At 33.8% G+C, this 19,889-nt stretch overlaps 1 protein-coding gene across 4 annotated transcripts in view; it reads right to left on the minus strand.

The window, feature by feature from the left end:
• Positions 1–529: 529 nt before the first annotated feature.
• The window catches only part of GPAM (glycerol-3-phosphate acyltransferase, mitochondrial), a 72,271-nt gene continuing 52,911 nt past the window's right edge, over positions 530–19,889 (minus strand). For all 4 annotated transcript variants that reach the window (XM_051981408.1, XM_051981404.1, XM_051981406.1 and 1 more), the window contains exons 12-22: positions 19,189–19,302; positions 17,867–17,952; positions 16,782–16,900; positions 13,763–13,833; positions 12,822–13,086; positions 11,569–11,711; positions 9,608–9,685; positions 6,419–6,559; positions 5,758–5,947; positions 5,353–5,411; positions 530–4,414 (exon numbers count right to left, since the gene is read on the minus strand). In XM_051981408.1, the coding sequence (XP_051837368.1) occupies positions 4,298–4,414; positions 5,353–5,411; positions 5,758–5,947; positions 6,419–6,559; positions 9,608–9,685; positions 11,569–11,711; positions 12,822–13,086; positions 13,763–13,833; positions 16,782–16,900; positions 17,867–17,952; positions 19,189–19,302 (1,383 nt within the window). In that variant the 3' untranslated portion in view covers positions 530–4,297. The remainder of the gene's footprint in view (positions 4,415–5,352; positions 5,412–5,757; positions 5,948–6,418; positions 6,560–9,607; positions 9,686–11,568; positions 11,712–12,821; positions 13,087–13,762; positions 13,834–16,781; positions 16,901–17,866; positions 17,953–19,188; positions 19,303–19,889) is intronic.

The following is a 19,889-nucleotide window of genomic DNA, read 5'->3' on the forward strand; positions in this document are numbered from 1 at the left end:
GGCCTAGCACCAAGGTTACTAGTGCTTTTTCAAGAGTAGTTAACACAAATAAAAGGTACACACATCACAAGTTAAAACCTCTGTGAAATTGACTAGAGAACTACTCCTCTATGATGTTCATGATACATTTTAAAATATAAGTAGAATTAGATTCTGACAAGAGAAGATATTTGGCAAAATAGAAAGAAATCCTGCTTTGGAGTCAGGAAAACCTGGTTTCAAGACATTTCTGATAAGTTCTAATAGTTTTTTGACTATCAGCAAGTCACAAGTTCTCGATGCTGAGACTGCAAGTTACCGAGATACTGTCAATATTTATTGGTGGAGGAAAATTGTCACTGAGAGTTCCCAATGCCAGTGAAATCAGATGTTATTTTTTTAAGTTAACAATTTAATGATTTGTATAAAGCTAAGAAGAATATGAAAGGATTCCCAGTGATGTGCTTCTACTCCCCATTCTATCCACCTTTAGAATTAAATAATAACTTTTCCCCTCCACCTCTCAAAAAGAAAGTACAGAGACATGAAGTACATTGTGATTTTGTAATTTATTATAATAAAACTACATTTCTGTGCTTCTGACATGACATTTAACAGGCATAGAAATTAGCTAACATTTCCAAACTGGTTTAGTTCACACTCGGTTATTTTTTACAACATATTCTAACAATATTTTTACAATAGTAATTTGTTATTTTATATACAGAAACAGGCAAGTACTTTAAAAACTGCCATCAAGGCATTTCTGAGTTTGAGATATTAGAACAAGGTCAAAAATTTCTCTTGCAAAACATAATCATTAGTTTCTATTAAACTACATGAAAGGTACTGAGTCTCAGTTCCTAAAAAGAACCAAACTGATTTTTACATTCTAACTTTTCCAAACTAGAATCAGCAAAAATCAATAGAAAGGTTCCATCCTATATAAATTCTAGAACTACTTGTTCAAATCAATCTACATTCAGCAATGCCAACATTGACTTCTAGATCATTATGAACATATTTATCCCAAATCAGAGCAATAGCTCTATGCTTTCAAACAGAGATCCAAGATCTTTGAGATGAACCAGCCTTGAGGTTAACCCTCCAAAAGAAAAGCTTTTCCCTTTAGTAACCCAACATCACAATAGTTTTCTGTGCTTATTAGCTCCAGGGGAAATATAAGTATGTGCATGTGTGTGCACATGTGCACATAGACACTCACATATGCACCCATTATATGCAACACGATCATATAAAATGCATGCAAGTTACCTTTTGCTTCAGTGTAATTTCATTTTTTGTCACTGATTTTTTTTAAAACCCTAATCTTTTCCAAATTACTTAAAATCTAAATTCACAGTAATCTAGATTTAGATAGTATTCTCTTCTGTTCTAGTTGAAAAGATTTCATTTTGTTAGATTTTTTGTTGTTTTTAAAAGGGAAAAAAATGTTTCCTTTCCTGCTAATCTGAATTACATAGGACACTGTCATTAAAAAGAGTGAAGTTTCTTATTACTTGGTCTGTCCTTCATTCACAGTCTTCCCCTAGAAGACATGCACTTGGGATTTTCATAAGCGCATGCGGTATAGTAAACTATAATAAAGTATTTACAAGCACCTAGTCTGTTTAGCTTTAAATGGAAGCCACCAGCTTTAAGAAAATATTATACAGAAAATATCTGTTTGCAAAGAGTATGCTTTGGCTACAGTCAAGTGGGATGGAGCTCTGTCTTTTGCAGTTTCACTACAAATAAACTAAATGTATTCCATTAAATGAGGCATTGAATAGTGCATTATTCTAAATCTATCTCTGAATCTCTGAATTAGTATAACTTTGGTTGAGATTTTTCTTCCTTAAAAAAAGTTTTCAGAGCACCTGTTAATCACATGCATGATTATGCTCACAGTGAGTTAGTTAAGTAGTAAGATTATTTATTTCATTTTCCAAAGCATCTGACTAGATTTCTAAGGAGGGAAAAAAAAAACACAGAAGCAATATGAAAGAACTTGGAATTTGACTCTTAGGAAGAAGAATTACAAGATCACAGCATCACTGCTGGATACTTTAAGTAAGAAGTTTTGTGTAATGACAGTTAGTAATATGTATCCAAAAATCCCTGATCTTTCAAGAGATACAATTAGTGTTTAAAACCAAAGTTGTCTGTATTAACAAGTCTTGGTAATTTTACATTAGATCTAAATTAGGTAGGATCTAAAAGTATCAACAGGAAATAAATAGTAAAGTTATTACTCATTCCTCAAAGTAGGCTCAAGTTGAACATAGCAGATCTCTGATGGATCGATTGTGCAGTAGATCTTTCCACATCAGCTTAGCAGCGCATTACAAGAGAGCTGGCAAAGTCTTGAATTGAAAATTAGGGAGTTTAAAAAAGGGTAGAGTTCACTGGATTTCCCCAAATCCCCTAAGATGATATTTTTTTAAAACCTGATTCCCCAAGATAAAGAAAAACTAAGGAGGGGGAGTGGGGAAGGAAGCTCTCCTAAGCATTTCTTCCAAGAGTAGTATCCCACCTAATATAAAAGTATTGCCTGGCTAATAAACTGGAAGAGTTAAACTATGAATTTCATTTCTCTTCCACCTACCCCATGGTAATTTGGAAGACTAGAGGACCAGAAGGGATGTGCAAATCCTTCAGATTAATTTACTATCAAAATAATTATTATCTTAGTTTACTGAAAAGCATTATGAAAGAAAAAGTTATGATTTAACTTGAAATTTGACTCTTGGGAAAAAGGATAACAAAATGACAGCATTATTGCTGGACACTTTATAAGTAAGAAGTTTTGTGTAATGCCAGTTAGTAATATGTATCCAAAAATCCCTGATCTTTCAAGAGATAATATTAAATAGTATTTAAAACCAAAGTTGTCCATATTAACAAGGCTTGATAATTTTACATTAGATTTAAAGACAATACACTACATTCATTGGGGGGAAAATGATTCTTAATTTCATACTACCATGGAGATAATGAGTAACAGGTCATTACAAAACATTTTAATGTCACATTATCCTTAAGGGAATATCAACATTAGTGCAATTAACATACAATTATGCTGTCTGCTAACAAAATGGCACGTGCCCATTACAAACAGACAACCTTTCATAATTATTTGCCACAGCATGGTCTCAATAACAATTTAACATGATAGGTTTTGGCATATAATTTCCCTGTAATTTTGAAGAACCACGGATTTTTCACAAAACTAAATGTTGTCCACTACATGATTACTTCACATAACAGTTACAAGGTAGCAGCAATCCAGCTATAGCACTGCTGCCTCAGATCTCATCATCTGAAGAGAAGCCAAGTTAAGCTAAATCCATGGCTGGGTGGGAGCTTTCCAAGAAGCATCCAGATGCTACAGAAATGAATTCAGTTCTGAACAATCCAGAAGATGGCAATTATCTTCATGCTTCAGAAAGAAGTAGAAAGACAGTGCTGTGAAAGGTGCATACCTTGTGGAGAGGAATATAAAACAGAAGGTCCAGAACACTAGCTGAATAATCAGTTTCATACTGTAGTCAATAAAAACTCAATGGCACTTTTTTGCAAAATGAAAGATGCTTGGCCAGTTGTTTTTGAACTCTGCCTACATGATTTATTCCCTGCTATGTTATGTATAGTGATTTTAATTTCTTGATCTAACCTAATATTTCATTTCATGCAGCTCTAAAACATCTTCTATGTCAGACTCCAAAGAAAATGACATTGATCCCAGGCTACAATTTGCATTAGCCCATTCAATTTTTAAAGAGCTTTCAAATGAAAGGTGCATATATGAAAAATTATATTATTCTATTTTTTTAAAAAAGATAATAAAAAAAAGTCAGTGAATGGATGATTTTAACTTATTTTTAAAAGCACTAAAATCCTGGTGAATTTGCTGAAAGCACTAAGTTTGCTAAACAAGCTTGGAGCTTTTGTTTATCTACATTTTTGCACACAATAATTATACCTTAAAAGTAGTTACTTAAAATGTAGCTATTCAATAAAATCCAAAACAATTTGCTGAGATTTCATTTTTAACTCTACTGATTTTGATTTGCAAATTGAGCTAAATCCAAGTGTTAACTGTAGGTTATTATATTACCAGAGAATTAGGATTATCACAAATCCATGGAGGGAAGAAGGCACTTGTCTTCCAGTGGATCCAGTCAGATAAGGTCCTACTACATAATGGCACCTCAGACTGTTAGGCCAGTGAAATCCTGAAGACTGTGCTGGCCTCAACCCCCCTCCCCCATTGCCCCCTGTACTTTTCTCTATAGGCAAAGGTGTTACCATTCTTCTATAGTACCACAAAGCTTAAAATATATTCCAGTAGTTTCTGTCGGTTACACTGAGGTAGAAAAGTGTTGCTTAGTTCCAAAATTGATATTCTCTTTTGTTTTGTCTCCTTAAAAACCTAAAAAAGAAGGAAACAGATCATATTAATTTATCATTTCATATCTGTATTCCACTCTGGCCTTCTACCTATTCTAGAAGTCACTTCAATCACCACAAAGACACCAAAGGTAAAGAAGATGTGAATCCCTGTTTTGAATAATAACAGTTTTATGCTTTGATTAAATTCAGTTGAATTTATTTGCAACTATTATGGTAAAATATTATGGGGATACAAAGAGAAAATGACATTCCTTGTTCTCAAGAAGCTTACATTTTATAAGTACAAGTTTAATACTTTAAACTATAAGTGAATAATCTTCAGAACATAGCCTTGAAAATAGCAGCTTATGGGGGAGCTAGACGGTATAGTGGATAGAGCACTGGCTCTGGATTCAGGAGGCCCCGAGTTCAAATCTGACCTCAGACACATAACATTTTCTAGCTATGTGACTTCAGGCAAGTCACTTAATCCCAATTGCCTTGCCAAAAAATAAAAAATTACCACTTAAAACTTCACTAGATTCAAAAATTCCCACCATCAAATCAGTTAGTCCTGCCAGTCTTGCCATCCTTTACCCCTCACTGATTTTACACATAACAATGAATGACAGCAAGTTTAAGGTTGGGCCACCTTAATATTAATAACCATAATCATATTTTAAAAGTAAATGCAAAATTCAAATGTAATTGCTAATTTAGTCATTTTTTGTGTGGTGCTAAAGACACACAGACTTGTTATGTACAAAGATGCCCTAGATTGAAATGCGCAAGATTATAGGCCAAAAATAATTCCATAAAATAGTCTTCACCCACCATCATTCACAAATGTCTTTGTCAACCTGAAAAAGCACATATACCCCCATGCACTACAGGAATAGCTTAAATTAAAGTTATGCCTAAATACACATACAATGAAAATGAAAGCAAATTTCTGCAATATCAAAAATGGAGACCTACCCCTATATCCTTAAAGATTTTCACTGCATTCTTCACAAGACAATATGTAGCACTCTCAGCTGTGTGTGGAAGGGGAAAGGAGACATTGAGGTTAAGAGGGGAGCATGGTCATTAGATTTTTAGTATTGGCAAAAAGTCAGCAAAATAAAAGGGAGGAGCCCTATCCTGGCAATCGTAAGAACTCTGTGCTCAGCTTGGGCACAGCTGTGATCCTTTTTGACCAATTCATGTCCCTATCTCTGGGATTCAAGTTTCCCATCTGTTAAATGTGTGTGTTGGGGTATCCATCTCTATCTTCAACAGTCTAAAATCACTTTCACAAATAAAAGTATAAAAGTTTCTTTAGCCATTTCTATCACCAACTTCATACACACACACACCCCCTCAAAAAATGACTTGACATACCATACACAGCAACATTCCTTTCTGTTCTAGTGATTAAGTATTTGTGTAACTTCTGCAGATACTCTGGTTCCGAGACAGGGCCACTGAAATTATGAATGAAGATGGCAGCTGAACTATAAGCCTCTAACAAAGGTCCAAGGAGCCTTTGCAAGAAAGTGAGGAATTGCTGATGTTCTTTGGACTGGCTCACCTGAAAAATAGAACAAGGAAAGTTATCATTAAAAAAAAAGTAAACACAATCTCAGAGGACTATTCTTTAGATAACTATTTAAGACAGCCACACAAAAACAGACTGAATCTAGAAAAGACATACCAAAATCACACACACAGAGCCTATATTTCATATTTGGCACATTTTCAGCAAGCTAACAAACCTTAATATAAATTTAATCACACTAACCAACTGATGCTATGCTTGTGTTTTGCATAAGATCTCTATCTCTCTCCCTCTCCTCCCTCCACAAACCCACATACTCACACACACACACACACACACACACACACACACACACACACAATTTTCCATCAACAAAGAGTTTATGCAAATACTAATCTTTCTCATTTTTATAATCTTTATTTTCTTTATGCTGATAGTGAACCATTATTTTAATTGCACCAATATCATATTGCCACAGACTCTAAAATTTCATGCAAAAAATACCTTTAGATAGCAATCTCTCTGCTCTTCACCAAAATCACTATCCTCATCTTCTTCATCACTTCTCCAAGACAAAGGCTCAGGAAGCTTCTTGTCCCAGGACTGTTCTGTGATACCAGGACTAATATCTTCTTGATCATCTTGCTAAATTGGGAAGAAGTACAGTAGGAAAACAGAGATAACTCATTAAATGCAGACATACAAAATAGAAAAAGAAAAAGATTTAAGGTTTGAATTCCAATTAAATCAACCTACATACTGATTGGTCCTTTCTAAACCATTCTCTGATTCAGGTATCAATTTTCTCTTAACTTTTCTACCTATTCTGAAGCAGCTTCTTACCTACGAATCAGTTTTTTTTTCCCTAAAATTCCTATGAAACACTAACAAAAGTAAGTAAAATAATGCTGAAATGTCTCCCAAATTGTCTGCCTGCAGTCACCAGAATATACATTCTACCATTGGTTAACTAATCATATGATTAACTACAATTAAAATCAAAATTATTCAGTCAACAAGTCAACAAGCATTTAGTAAGCATCCACAATGTAACAACCAGGAATGTGCCAGTTCAGGAATGGAGATATAAAGCAAAATAAAAGACAGTTCCTGATCCCTCAGTCTGATAAACCAGTCAAGCAAATAACTATGTACAAACTATAAACAGAAAAATCTGGAGAAAAATCAACAGAAGTATGGCACTAGAAAGCTTCTTGCAGAAAGTAGGATTTTAGTTAGGACTTGAAGGAAGCCTAGAGGTAGAGAGGAAGAGGAGGGAGAGAATTTCAGGCATATGATACAGACGATAATAATGCATGAATCGCTGGATAGATTGTCTTATTCAAAGAACAAAGCAGCCAGAGTCTTGGATCAAAAAGTATGTAGAGTTAAGGTATAAAAAAAGCCTGGAAAGATAAGTGTTGGGGAGAGGTTTAGGAAAGGCTCTGAAAGCCAAATTTTGCACTTGGAGTTTACTGAATGGTGTGGTGACATGATACAACCTGGACTTTGAGAACCAATTTGATATGGGACAATAGCTAGAAAGAATGAGTTTTTTGAGGATGCAGAAGGCATAGGCATGTTTGAAAGCAGCAGGGAAGTGGCCAGCATACAAGGAGAGACTTAAAAATAAGTGAGAGTAGAAATGATGGAAGGGACAATCTTTTGAACAACATGGGTTTGAATGAGATCTTGTACACGTAGAGGACTTTGCCTTGACAAAGAGGAAGGCCATCTCTTCATGTGACAGAAGGAAAAAAGGAAAATAGTTGTCAAAGGCATCTAGGTGTTAGGAGATGAGAAGGGTAGAAGAGAAAGCTCTTGGTAAATAGTCTCACTTTTTTTTAGTGAAATATGAAGCAGCTGAGAGGACAGGAAGAAGCAATGAGAGGTTTAAGGAAGGATGAAATTCAGAAAAACTGTGAGGGATAGCGAGTCAATTAGCACAATGTCAAACAATTTGCCTTGACACAGTAAAGGCCTGGTTGAGATTATGTAATATAAATTTGCAGTGCATCTAGTCAGGATCATTTCATTATTTTCTCCAGCTTCATTCATCAGCATTTGAGTTGGTGTGAAAAGTAAAAGATGATGGGAATAACCCAAGGATGAGTTTTGGCAAGGCAAAAGCAACAAGAGGATGAAAGGGACAAAGGACTTGAGATAAGAAAAGAGTGTAAAGTTAAAGGGATTCATTAAGAGGTTAAGGTGGAGAATGGAGAAGAGAGTGGCTACCACATAGTTTAGAGCTTGGGAAAGAATTGAGGGGCTAAGAGATTGAAAAGTATGGTAAGGACAAAAACAAGATTTAGGGTTGTAAGGAGGAAATGAAATGACAACCACAAAGGGAATTTCAGAACTTACGAACATGGAAATGGTTCATTTGTGGACAATGGCAAAATCACACATCAAGTCAGTGTGCAATTGAGGTAAAGCAGAAGAGGAGACTACAAAGAAACTAGTTGAGAAACTGTGAAATTAGGACCTCTGAGGAAATATCAACATATATTCTGAAGTCCCATAGTATGAGGCTAGGATTTGGGGATGAAAAACTGAATCAGATACTGAATGTACTGAAGAAAGAAGAGAGTCCTTGAAGTCAGTAGACAATAGCTATGAGAATTTCACTGAAAAGTAACTAAGGAAGGAGAGGTTGCTTAGGGAAAGAAATGGCAACATTGCATTTGCACATGTGTTGTTAGATCACCATGACAGACTTCCCAGATGGGAGGTTGTAACTTATAGATCTGTACATGGAAACCATTGGTATAGATAGCTGCATGTCCAAAAATGCTACTTGCCAATTTCCAGTCTCTCTCTCCCTTACCCCATATGTATGTAAAATCATCTATGTTCCCTGAATTTTGACATGCAAATGCCAGGTCTAGGTAGTTAGCAAAATCAGGACTTAAGTATCCCATTCTCAGAATGGTACTTTGAAGTACATCTCCTCTCCACTAGAATAGCCCTCTCTTCCCCAGAACCCAATCATTCCTCCTCAGAAGCAAATTTCCTCTCCCTAGAGTATACCACACTAGGGAACTAAGTCTTGCCTTCAATCAACAACTTTAATGAACTCATACCTCAGTGTTCCTCCATACAGCACTACTTTCACATGAGTTTTATTCTACGTTATTATGTAGATGTCTGATTTGTATCCTTCTTTCTTTTGTCTCCCCCACCCCCCATTTTTCTCTATTATTTGTGAATAAAACTGAACATTAGATGGCCTGCCATTGTAATGTCGTATTATTCATGGCATTCAAACTCATTAATGAGTTTGTTTTCTTCAGCATCTCTGGCTAGCCCATAGGCCATTCCTTAAACTGGGTCCATAGATAAGGAGTTTCTCTTTTCACAGTTGCATCTTTGGGGCTTGAGCACTGAGAGTCCAATCTTATAAAGAAAGGATCAAAAGGGGAATCTCTATGCTCCCAAGACAAATTCTTTCATGTCAATGGGCTGTCACAATGATATATGCATGACATTTCATCTAAGAACATAGAGTTCTACAGGTCATGAATTATAGCAAGGTATCTTTCACACCGTATCCACAATATGATACAAACTAAGTTATTCCAGGCTAAGATTTTCCCTCTACATAGTGCCGCTGATAAGGACATAATGCAAAAAGTAAAGAGTGGAGAGGATAAGAAGCCAGATACAAAAATAAAGATAAAATATTCCTCTTACCTCAGCTACTATAAGAATGCCATACTGTATAAACCTTCCCACTGCTTCATGACAAATTTGGTAAAAGGTCTGGCAAGGCTGAAAAGAAAAATATTGTAGAAATGCATTTCTTCTCACATTTTTCTGCACATTTTTTAATCACCTTTTTTTTTTCAGGTAGCTAATAAACATCTTTATTTTTCTTTATCACAACCAAACAAAATAAATTGTCACTACCAAACTTTTTTTTTTCAGAATCAAGCCCTACTATTTGAATATAAGGTCCAAGAGAAGAAAAGAAATTATCTTGTTTAACTCTTCAAGTCAACATCTCCCAAGATCTGAGTCCTCACTAAATTTTCTCCCAAATGGATCAAGCTAAAGAACTCCTTAGAATGAACATATTACACTATTTTCTTCTACTTAAGACGGGACCTTCCTCTGGAAAATATCACCTTAAACACCAAAAGGCTACACACCACTTATAGATGGGAAAGCCTCTATTAAGGAAAAGAAGATAGCTAGCTGTCTCCAGTCTAGAGAGTATAACCCTTCTCCACCCCTCCCTTGCTGACATACCTCAAATTATACACAGAAAATCAGGTACGACTACCCAAAGTATTCTCCAATGAGATCCTCATTTTATCTTACATAAGAAAAGGACAAGAGAATAAAATATAATCTAAAATTCTCTGTGGCCACCAAATATCAATATAGTATAGTCTCACTTGAATATACATATTTATCTGATTTATAAACCACCAAAATAAAACAATTCAGCATGCAGTCATTTAATTACATTCATTCTAAGAACATGGTACCATGCCAATAAAATTAAGCAATTACTACAATTTGAAACAACTTAGCATCAGAAGGTAAAAGTTTAATGCTTTCTCACCAGAAGTTTCCTCATTTGTAAAATTATACAACAGGAATAGATAATCTTTATAGTCAATTCTAGCTCTAATTTATAGTATTATCATTAGTTATTAGTAAGCATAAAACATTTATTACAAGGCTATTAAGATCAAAAGAATATATGTAAGCATATGTTCATACACAGCACTTTACACATATTATACTTCAAAGTTCTATAATTTGGAGGATATAGATACTTCTTCCATTGAAACACCTCTTTAATTTAGCAGTCTAAGAGTTGTTGTACTTAAAAAAAAAAATCATCTTTTTTAGTCAATTTGTGATGAACCTCTTTGAACTTAACTATAATGATTCTTCTACAAAATACAGTTTAAACAATCAATCAACAAGCATTGATTAAGCACTATGTGCAAGGCATTGTGCTAACCTTTAAAGATACAAAAAAGATTAAAAAAAATAACTGGGGGGGAGCGGGGTAGGGCAGACAGAGAGACAGACAGACAGAGATGGAGACAGAGACAAGAGAGAGAGAGGAGAAAGGGGAGAGAGGGGAGGAAGGGAAGGAGGAAGAAGGAAAGGGTGGAGGGAAGAGTGAAGCTTCTTACAAAAGAACTTGAGCTGAACCTGAAAGAAACCAGGAGGTAGGTGAAAAGAAAGCATATCCCAGGCATAGGGGATAGCCAAGAGAAAGGTACAATGATGGAAAATGGGATGTAATTGCAAGGAATAGCAAGGACGCTAGTGTAGCTATATTGCCCAGAGTTCTTGGATGGAAATAAAATTGAACAGAGGATTTTATATTTGATCCTGAAAGTTCTCAAGAACCTATAGTTACCATCAGAACACAGAAAGGCACTCAAATAAGATTTTATTAGAGGGAAAATATTTAAACCTTGATTGAAATATCTTATCAATTAAATCTATTATCTCCACAGTCGTATACAATAACTGTGTAAACCAATATATACAACTGTTCATGTGTCAAAATAGAAATAGAAAGGTATAGCACAGAAAAAAAAAAACTATTAAGAAAAAGACTCCAATAATCTTTTCAAGAAAAGGAAATAAATAAGAACAAATGCCATAATTAATTGTTAACTTACTAGTGATATGGTGCCTTCATTAGAAAGCAGATAACATAAGCCAGCAGCCTTACGGACAAGCTGTTCTTGGCTAATCATACTGGGTGATACACCCCCAGTACCTCCAGAGCACCTTTTATTCAGGATGGCATAAAGGCTGCAAGCTAAACAAATGAAAACAAAAATGAGAAACAGAAGCTTGGGCTTTCTAACAGAAACTTAGAAAAGCAATACAACAGTGATTCTCAAAGTATGGTCCAGAGCAACCTGGGAATCTCTGAAATCCTTTCAGAGTCTACAAATTCATAATTAGTTTTTATTTTTAATGTGATCGATATCTATATTATAAACCACATAAACAAAAACTCTTTGGACAGATCCTCAATCGTTTTTAATAGGCTAAAGATATTGAAAACAAAAGTTTGAGAACTACTGCAATACAAGATTAACCCTCTGACCTAATAATATGACCAAACTGGACCATTGTTTAAGTATATAAAACAAGACAGTATAACTGCAAACTAATTTTATTTTTAAAAATGTTCCTTCATATAAATATTTATTGAATTTTAAATGTAGAGCATCAGCCCTGAAGTCAGGAGGACCTGAGTTCAAATGTGGCCTCAGACACTTAACAATTCCTAGCTGTGTGACCCTGGGCAAATCATTTAACCCCAATTGCATCAGCAAAACAAATAAACAAACCAAAAATAAAAAAAAAAAAATTAATGATTCCACTCCCCATATCCAGACATGTTTTACCTGGTTTTTATAGTTCAATTCCCAACCTCCTTCAGGAAACTCCTTCCCCCCCACTTCAGCCTACAATGACCAAGGCTGAGTCCACCTCAGGGGGTCCTCCCTTCCATCTGAATCCATAAGCTTACCCTTCTCTGTACTTTTGTTACATATATTATCTGTATTACATATGTAGTTATTTCATCATATTCTGCCTTACACTGTTATTTAAATATTTTGTGTATGTACATCTGGTTTTGTCTTCAAAGAAAAATGAAAGCTCTTGGAAGGAAGATTTCCTTGTTTTTCTATTTCAGTCATTGCACATCATATTACTATGTATACAGTATATAGACGCTAACTAAATGAATTAGTTAAACACTGAGTTTTTTCTTATCTGATTACTTCAACTCAGTTCTACCAGAAAAACAATGTCTAATTGTTTGGATTTTTTTTTTTAACCACAAATCTCTGCTCTGACATTGAAACTCAGTCTTCTCTAGTCTTAGTTAATGTAACAATATGGATCTACAAACCCATAATGGCCTCCATGATGAAAACGTGTAGCACCCCATTGCTGTAGAAATTAAGTTCAAAAACAGAAGGAATAGTTGTGCTTGGAGTAATGAAGAATTCATCATTTCGGCTGGTGTTGGTAATGGTTACACAGTTTCCCAGAAGCTGTAGTGCATGCATGACTACATCTTCTGAATTTCCTGAGAACCCCAAGTCAAAATCTCGGGCTAGCACTTCCTCTTTCATAATGAAAAAGTCTTCTACCAAGGTAGAAAGGTCAATTCCCTGTAAAAACAGAAAAAAGTTTCATCACATTAAGGTAGTCATCTTGGACAAGTCAATACACCAAAAATATTTAACAAGTGATTTGTTTTTTTTGTCATGTCATCCCAATGTAAAGAGAAACCATTCCTCACCATTAATATACATGGAAATAAGATCAGATGACATTAAAAAAAAAAATCCAGCAAATTTCTATAGAGCTGGGTCACAAAGTAGGCAAAAAATAAAAAGTGTAATTCAATCACAAGGCTAAAGATGAAAAGCCTGATCGTTATTTACATGTCATCAGAATCCAGGTTAAAAATACTTAGATTAGGAAAACTATTTTTTAAAAATCTGATCTTTGGGTGATGTTTTAGTCACCTTGAGAACAGAGAAATGTAAATTCAGGTAGGTTCCCAATTATGAATATTGACAATGAATTCCATATAACTTCTCAAGTATAAAGCATCTATCATACACAAGAAGCATTTGATTTTATATTATGTTCCACATGCACACTGTATTTCTCCAAGAAGATTGAACTTCTTGGAGATTCAGAAGTTGTCTCTTATCCTTTGTATTTAACAGTTGCTAACATGAAGCTGAACACACAACAGATGTTCAGCTAAATATTAATTGATGACAAAACACTCACAAATATTTTATAACGTACCTCTTCAAAACATCACAGACTTACCTGCCGATGTCTATAGAGTAGTAAACAGGCCACTATATGTGTTGACATAACAGCACATGACTTGTTAGCAGCTAGGAAAAAAAAAAAAAAGTGGCTTCAACTTTCTACCACAACTTAGAAAACATTTGTTGTCCATGGGGTTTTCTTGACAAAAATCCTGGAGCAGTTATTATTTCTTTCTCCAGTGGATCCTTTTGTCAAGAAATTAGAGGTTCAGGGACAGCTAGGTGGCACAGTGGATAGAGCACCAGCCCTGAAGGTAGGAGGACCTGATTTCAAATCTGGCCTCAAACACTTAACACTTCTTGGCTGTGTGATCGTGGGCAAGTCACTTAACCCCAATTGCCTCAGGAAAAAAAAAATTAGAGGATCAATTAGAGCTCAGGGTCACATGGCTAGTTAGTATCTGAGGCTGGATTTAAACTCAGGTCTTCCTAAGTCCAAGCCCTGTGCTCTGGTCACTGAATCACACACCTCTTAACTTAGAAAACATCTGTGCCTCAAATAAAATGTATTTAAGGATAAGAAGCTACTAGCAAATTTATTATTAGTGTATCTCTGATACATTCTCTGTGTATGCCAGAGCTTAGTATAAAACACTCTTCAAATTAGAGAAGAGTTAGGTGCGTGGAAGAAGAGCTAGTACAGAATCCCTTCAACAGGGATTGGTTTTGTTTTTTCTTGATAGGCCCCAAAACTGAAGGACAGATTCACCAAGAAAGAGGACTTGGTATTCTTTTCACATAGATCCTATACGTTCATTGTAGTATATTTATGTTTTTGTATTTCCTCATTTAATAGATTATAAATTTCTTGAGTCCTGATGCCATCCAATGTTTCCTTTTATCTCCTACAAATTTAAGAAAGCGTGAACTACACAGTAACTACTTACTAAACAAATAACAACAATCCACACATAATAGTGGTTTACAAAACATTTTCCTAATAGCCATATGGGATAACCTCTAGACCTCAGTTTCATCATTTGAAAATGGTGACATTACTCTTTAAACTAGTTAGGATACCTTGGTCAGCACTAGAAATTAGCTGGGACTTCAAGTTAGGACTTTTTAATCCCAATTCCAGTATTCTTTTCAATACACATCCTGTCCCTTCAAAGTTATTCATACCAGAAAATAGTTTATTTAATCCTTCCTGGAATGCTACCATTGTCCCAGATTTCCTTCTACTTTATTTATGCCTACACATCTTTACCATTCTTTCAAGTGTACCCTATCATTTAAAATTTTCTTAGCATACTGATATAGTTCATAAAAGAACATCTAGAGTAATGTACAAAATTATAAACCAAACAAGTAAGTGAACATAAAAGAATGGGAAAGAAGGACATTATCAGAAAGATAATGAAATGTCAAATGGAACAAATTCATACTCTTCACCTATATTAAAGAATGATAGATCAGGATTTCAAAACAGATCCAGCAACCAATTTTTTAGATTATTTTCTGAACATATCTACTGCAAACTTCTTTTAAACCAATAAACCCATTCTTTCTCAAACCAGTTATATTTTAAAATTAAAGAATCACAAAAGCAATGATACTAGTGTCACCAAGAGTCTGTTTTTAAATTCTCAAGTTTCTATTCACCTTCATTTTCTTTGTTTTATATTTATATATATATAATTCAATTACATTAATTATTTAAACATTAAATTTAATGTATTTGTATATGTTTTATATTAATTTAAAGGCTTTATCAAAAGCAGTTTAAAAAATGCAATGTAGTTGGGATAACTAGAGGAAAGATTAGACTTGACTTCCCAAACCAGGGGAAACTATATGTTATTAAAAACATACACATCATCCAACTAAAGGAAGAGGAGAACTTTTCCACAGATTATCTTTTTTGTACATGAATTACTGAATAGCTAAAGCTGTAATCACACTCAAATATTTTGCTGACATATGGGGAAGCCCATTAGTAGTAGGCTATCTGTATGCCATCCCAATGCTGTTTCCCCAGTTACTTATGATACACTAAGCTGAAATACATTTAGGCTGAAATAAGGACTTAATAGGATCCTCTGCTGTTCTGATGTGCTCAGAATGCAGCTCAAATTCGTATCATTTTGCCATCAGTAGAAAATTTGCATTCCTGTGTCAAATAAACAGGGAGTGGAAGCAGGATATTCTTCAAAATTACTACATCAAATATTGCAACATATTTAACATATATAGGACTGCTTGCCATCTAGAAGAGGGAGTGGAGGGAGGGAGGGGAAAAATCGGAACAGAAGTGAGTGCAAGGGATAATGTTGTAAAAAATTATCTTGGCATGGGTTCTGTCAATAAAAAGTTATTATAAAATAAATTTAAAAATTAAATTAAATTAAATTTTTAAAAAATTACTACATCAATCAGTGTCAGTCCATTCAGCTACATATAATAATCCAGGAGAATCATAACTGACTGACAACTCAGCTGATGATGTTGGAATGAAAAAAAGGAGTTTTTTCCTCCTGCATTTTTATGTGTCTCATAATTTTCTGTTCACACAAAGTATTTGCACAGAGCCCTGTGATCATCTTAAGCATGTTTCCCTATAGCAAAATCTTTAATAGATTTAGTAGACCTAAATGCTTCAGAGCCCAAGTAAAGTCTGCAGTTAAGAGAAATACTATGTAGGATTAAGTCCACATAGTTCATTTCATTTAACTTTCATTTCAAGTAGAATGTTTTCAGGAAAAACTGAAGTAAAATGAGAAACATTACATTTTTAATCCTTACTTCTTATAAATCATAATAAAAAGCTCAGTTACTGAATTTACCAAGCTAGTGATAATTTACAATGCAGTTAGTTGGAAATCTAGAATAAATCTACCTTAAGAGATATATATATAGTAATCTGTATTATATGAAAATGATTAACTCATTTAAAAAAGTTAGTTCCAAAAACACCTATAGAAATATGTCCTCAGTAAGCCAAATTAAATCAATTAAGCTTTCCAGTAAAACAAATAACAACTGAATTTCAAATGCTTTGATATTTCACTTACTAAACATAATGTGCTCAGCAAGATTTGCTATTAGCTTCCTCCTGAATGGCTCATCATTTACATTTCTGGATTCATTAACTGTAGCTTCTCTAGCTTCATCAGCAGCATCATCATTAGGTCTGGAAAAAAAATTTAATTTACATTGTAAAATGTATAATGAATCCCAACTTTAAAAAACATTAGTTTTAAGGGGTTTTTTTTGTTCTATATAAGTCTTGACTATATATGCCATCTGCTCCTAGAGTTGAACCCAACCCTCAATACATAAATTATGTAAAAACAGCTAGTAAAGTGACCATATGATAGTACATGCAATTTCCATCTTCTTACAAGCAAGCTAAAGAATTGCTTTGTCTTACACATACTGCTAGAGCAAGAAATAAAATATACTTTAAGTTAAAAGGCATGCTAAGCTATCAACTCCTATGGCTAATTGGCTTCAAAATTTTTCCACTCCTTTAAAAAAAGATGCTTTTCTGCATTAACAAATTAATTAATCTAGCTTTTGATATTATACTCAAGAAATATAACATATTTGAATTATCACTGTCATTCATCACAGCAACACTTTATCCAATGAATAAGTACAAAAAGCACAATGTGATAATCTCATTAAAACATACTTCAAAGTTCATGTAACTCAGAAGTTGTTCCTAAAGCAAGACCTTGTTCAATTGGTCTAATGAAAAATTAGGTAAAATTAAAATAGCATTATTATTTTTTTACACATTATTATTTTTTTACACATTATACACATTATAGTAATTTTTTACACATTAAATTAAAATGCATTATGTAAAACCTATTGCTGCCACTAATTTAAACTATAATAATCATAAAGCTCACTATTCATCACTATTCATCTATAAATAATTCTCAGATGGTAACTGGCCCCTTAGTTCAAGTACTTATTGTAGAAATAATCAAAAGATGATAACAGAATCCAAAGTATTATCTCAGGCTATCAGGAAAATTATGTAGGAAAGACAAAAACAAAAAACTTTTTCTAATTTATTTTCATTTCTTGAAGTAATTTCATTTCTTGAAGTATTTTAATAATAAACCAAATATTCTGAAAACTTTACCTGGAAGGAAGTATAGCTGGTAGCAAAGCTTGCTCCAAGGTAAGTGGGGCAGGCATAGGTTTCTGACTTTGACTCTCTAAGTATTCCTGTAAAATTATATCATCATAATTCATCCATTTGCTTTTTTTTTTTTAGAAAAAAAGTTATGAGTTAAGAATAATTGTTTTCAATGATTTATGACACTCAAAATAATTAGAAATATACTCATCTAGTCTTCCAAAGATTATAAAAAGGATAAATTTAAATTAAATATAAAATTAAATACAAATTTAATTAGCATACGCTAATGGATAAAAGGGTACTAGGTATTTGATAGTTGGGATTTCAACAACAAATTTTCATTCCATGTCTAACATTTTCCCATTGATAGTAACCTTGGTAGAAATATTAAAGATTGGGGGTAGGGGGAAAGGAAAGGAAAAGCTGCTAATTTTCCAAAACTATTACATACATACAAACATTTTACAGTGCTAAATTAGTTCAGTGCTTTCCCAGTCTTTTGACTATGAAAATCCATGTATCTAAAAATTATGTGAAACCACATGATATTAGTTGTAGCATTGGTTTCCACTAACAGAAAAAATATGAATGCAAATTTGAATTCATGGGCTCTTCACAGAAACTTCACACTCTCAAGTATCTGTAGCCCATAAGTTAGAAAATATTCCAACTAATAATGATTAGGTAAACTCAAATTTTAAGACATTTTCCAAATCAAAGTGGGTGGAACTTATCAGTTAACTTATTTTTTCTCACTTGATATACCATCACTCATAGAGAATCTTAATTCCAAATATTTTTTATTATCTAGAAAAGGCACATATTAATAACAATGATAGTCAGGATGGCAACAATTTTACCAATAAACTTTGTAATACATGAGTTACATAAATTATAATAGATTGTAGAGATTGTAGAGAACTAGCATATGATCAAATACAGTAACTATCTTTTAAGAGCTTATAAAAAAAGCTTGAGAAAACATCTAGAGATACATGCAACAGGGGAAAGTTTTAGATAAACTTAATATGTATGACTATTGAAATTCTAAGGATGGGTTATTATCAGGCATGGCAAATTAACATATTCTTATGTAAAAGAAAAATGATTATAATGAAGAAGTCCCTGCCTCTTGAGTTCCCTCCTCATATCCACTAATTGTCTCTCATTTCCATTTCCAGTCTTAGGTTAACAGAACTGATGAACCTGTAATTCAATCTCCTCATTTTACAGAATGGAGCTGCTAAAGCTGTAGAATCAAGATGCCCTAGCTTTCAGCCTGGTACTCTACTTTGCACAGAATCTTGATGCTTTTCACTCACCTTTAAGGAGAATGGCTGGGCAAAATCCACTCGGACACAGCCAAAGTTTTTACGTAGCATTCGACAGACACCCCTTGCCACACTCCACAGACTTTCATTCTTCTTGGGTTTACCCTGACAAGTAATCCAAAATGAAAGTCAAGAAAAAAAAAAGGAAATTGGGCAAAAATCCTTAAAACAAATTCTTTATCTGAACAAAGAAATAATTTTGTTTTTGAAGGCTGGAAAGGCAGAAGACAAAATAGACAAGTTTAATCACATAAAATTAAAGATTTACACAAACAAATCCAATACAGCAAAGATCAATAAGAAAACATGTATAGTAAGAGAAAAAATCTTTGCAGCAAGTTACTCTGATAAAGATTTTAGTTTCAAGAAAGATATATAGGAAAGAAATTCAAATTTATAACACTAAAAATCATTCCCCAATTGATAAATGGTTAAAATTATTATAAGTAAGCATTTTTAGAGAAGGAAATTCAAGCCATTGACAGCCATAGGAAAAAATATTCCAACTAATTAATTATTATATAAATTCAAACTTAAAGTAACTCTGAGAGGATTCCAAACTTCACACCTATCAGACTAGCAAAATAGACCAAAAAACTCAATGAAAAGTATTGGAGAAGCTGCAGGAAAATGAGCACAGTTGATGAACAGTACACTCGTCCAGTTATTCTGGAAAGTAATTTAGAACTATG

Source organism: Antechinus flavipes, chromosome 2, assembly GCF_016432865.1.
Source record: "Antechinus flavipes isolate AdamAnt ecotype Samford, QLD, Australia chromosome 2, AdamAnt_v2, whole genome shotgun sequence".
Classification (NCBI taxonomy): Eukaryota; Metazoa; Chordata; class Mammalia; order Dasyuromorphia; family Dasyuridae; genus Antechinus; species Antechinus flavipes.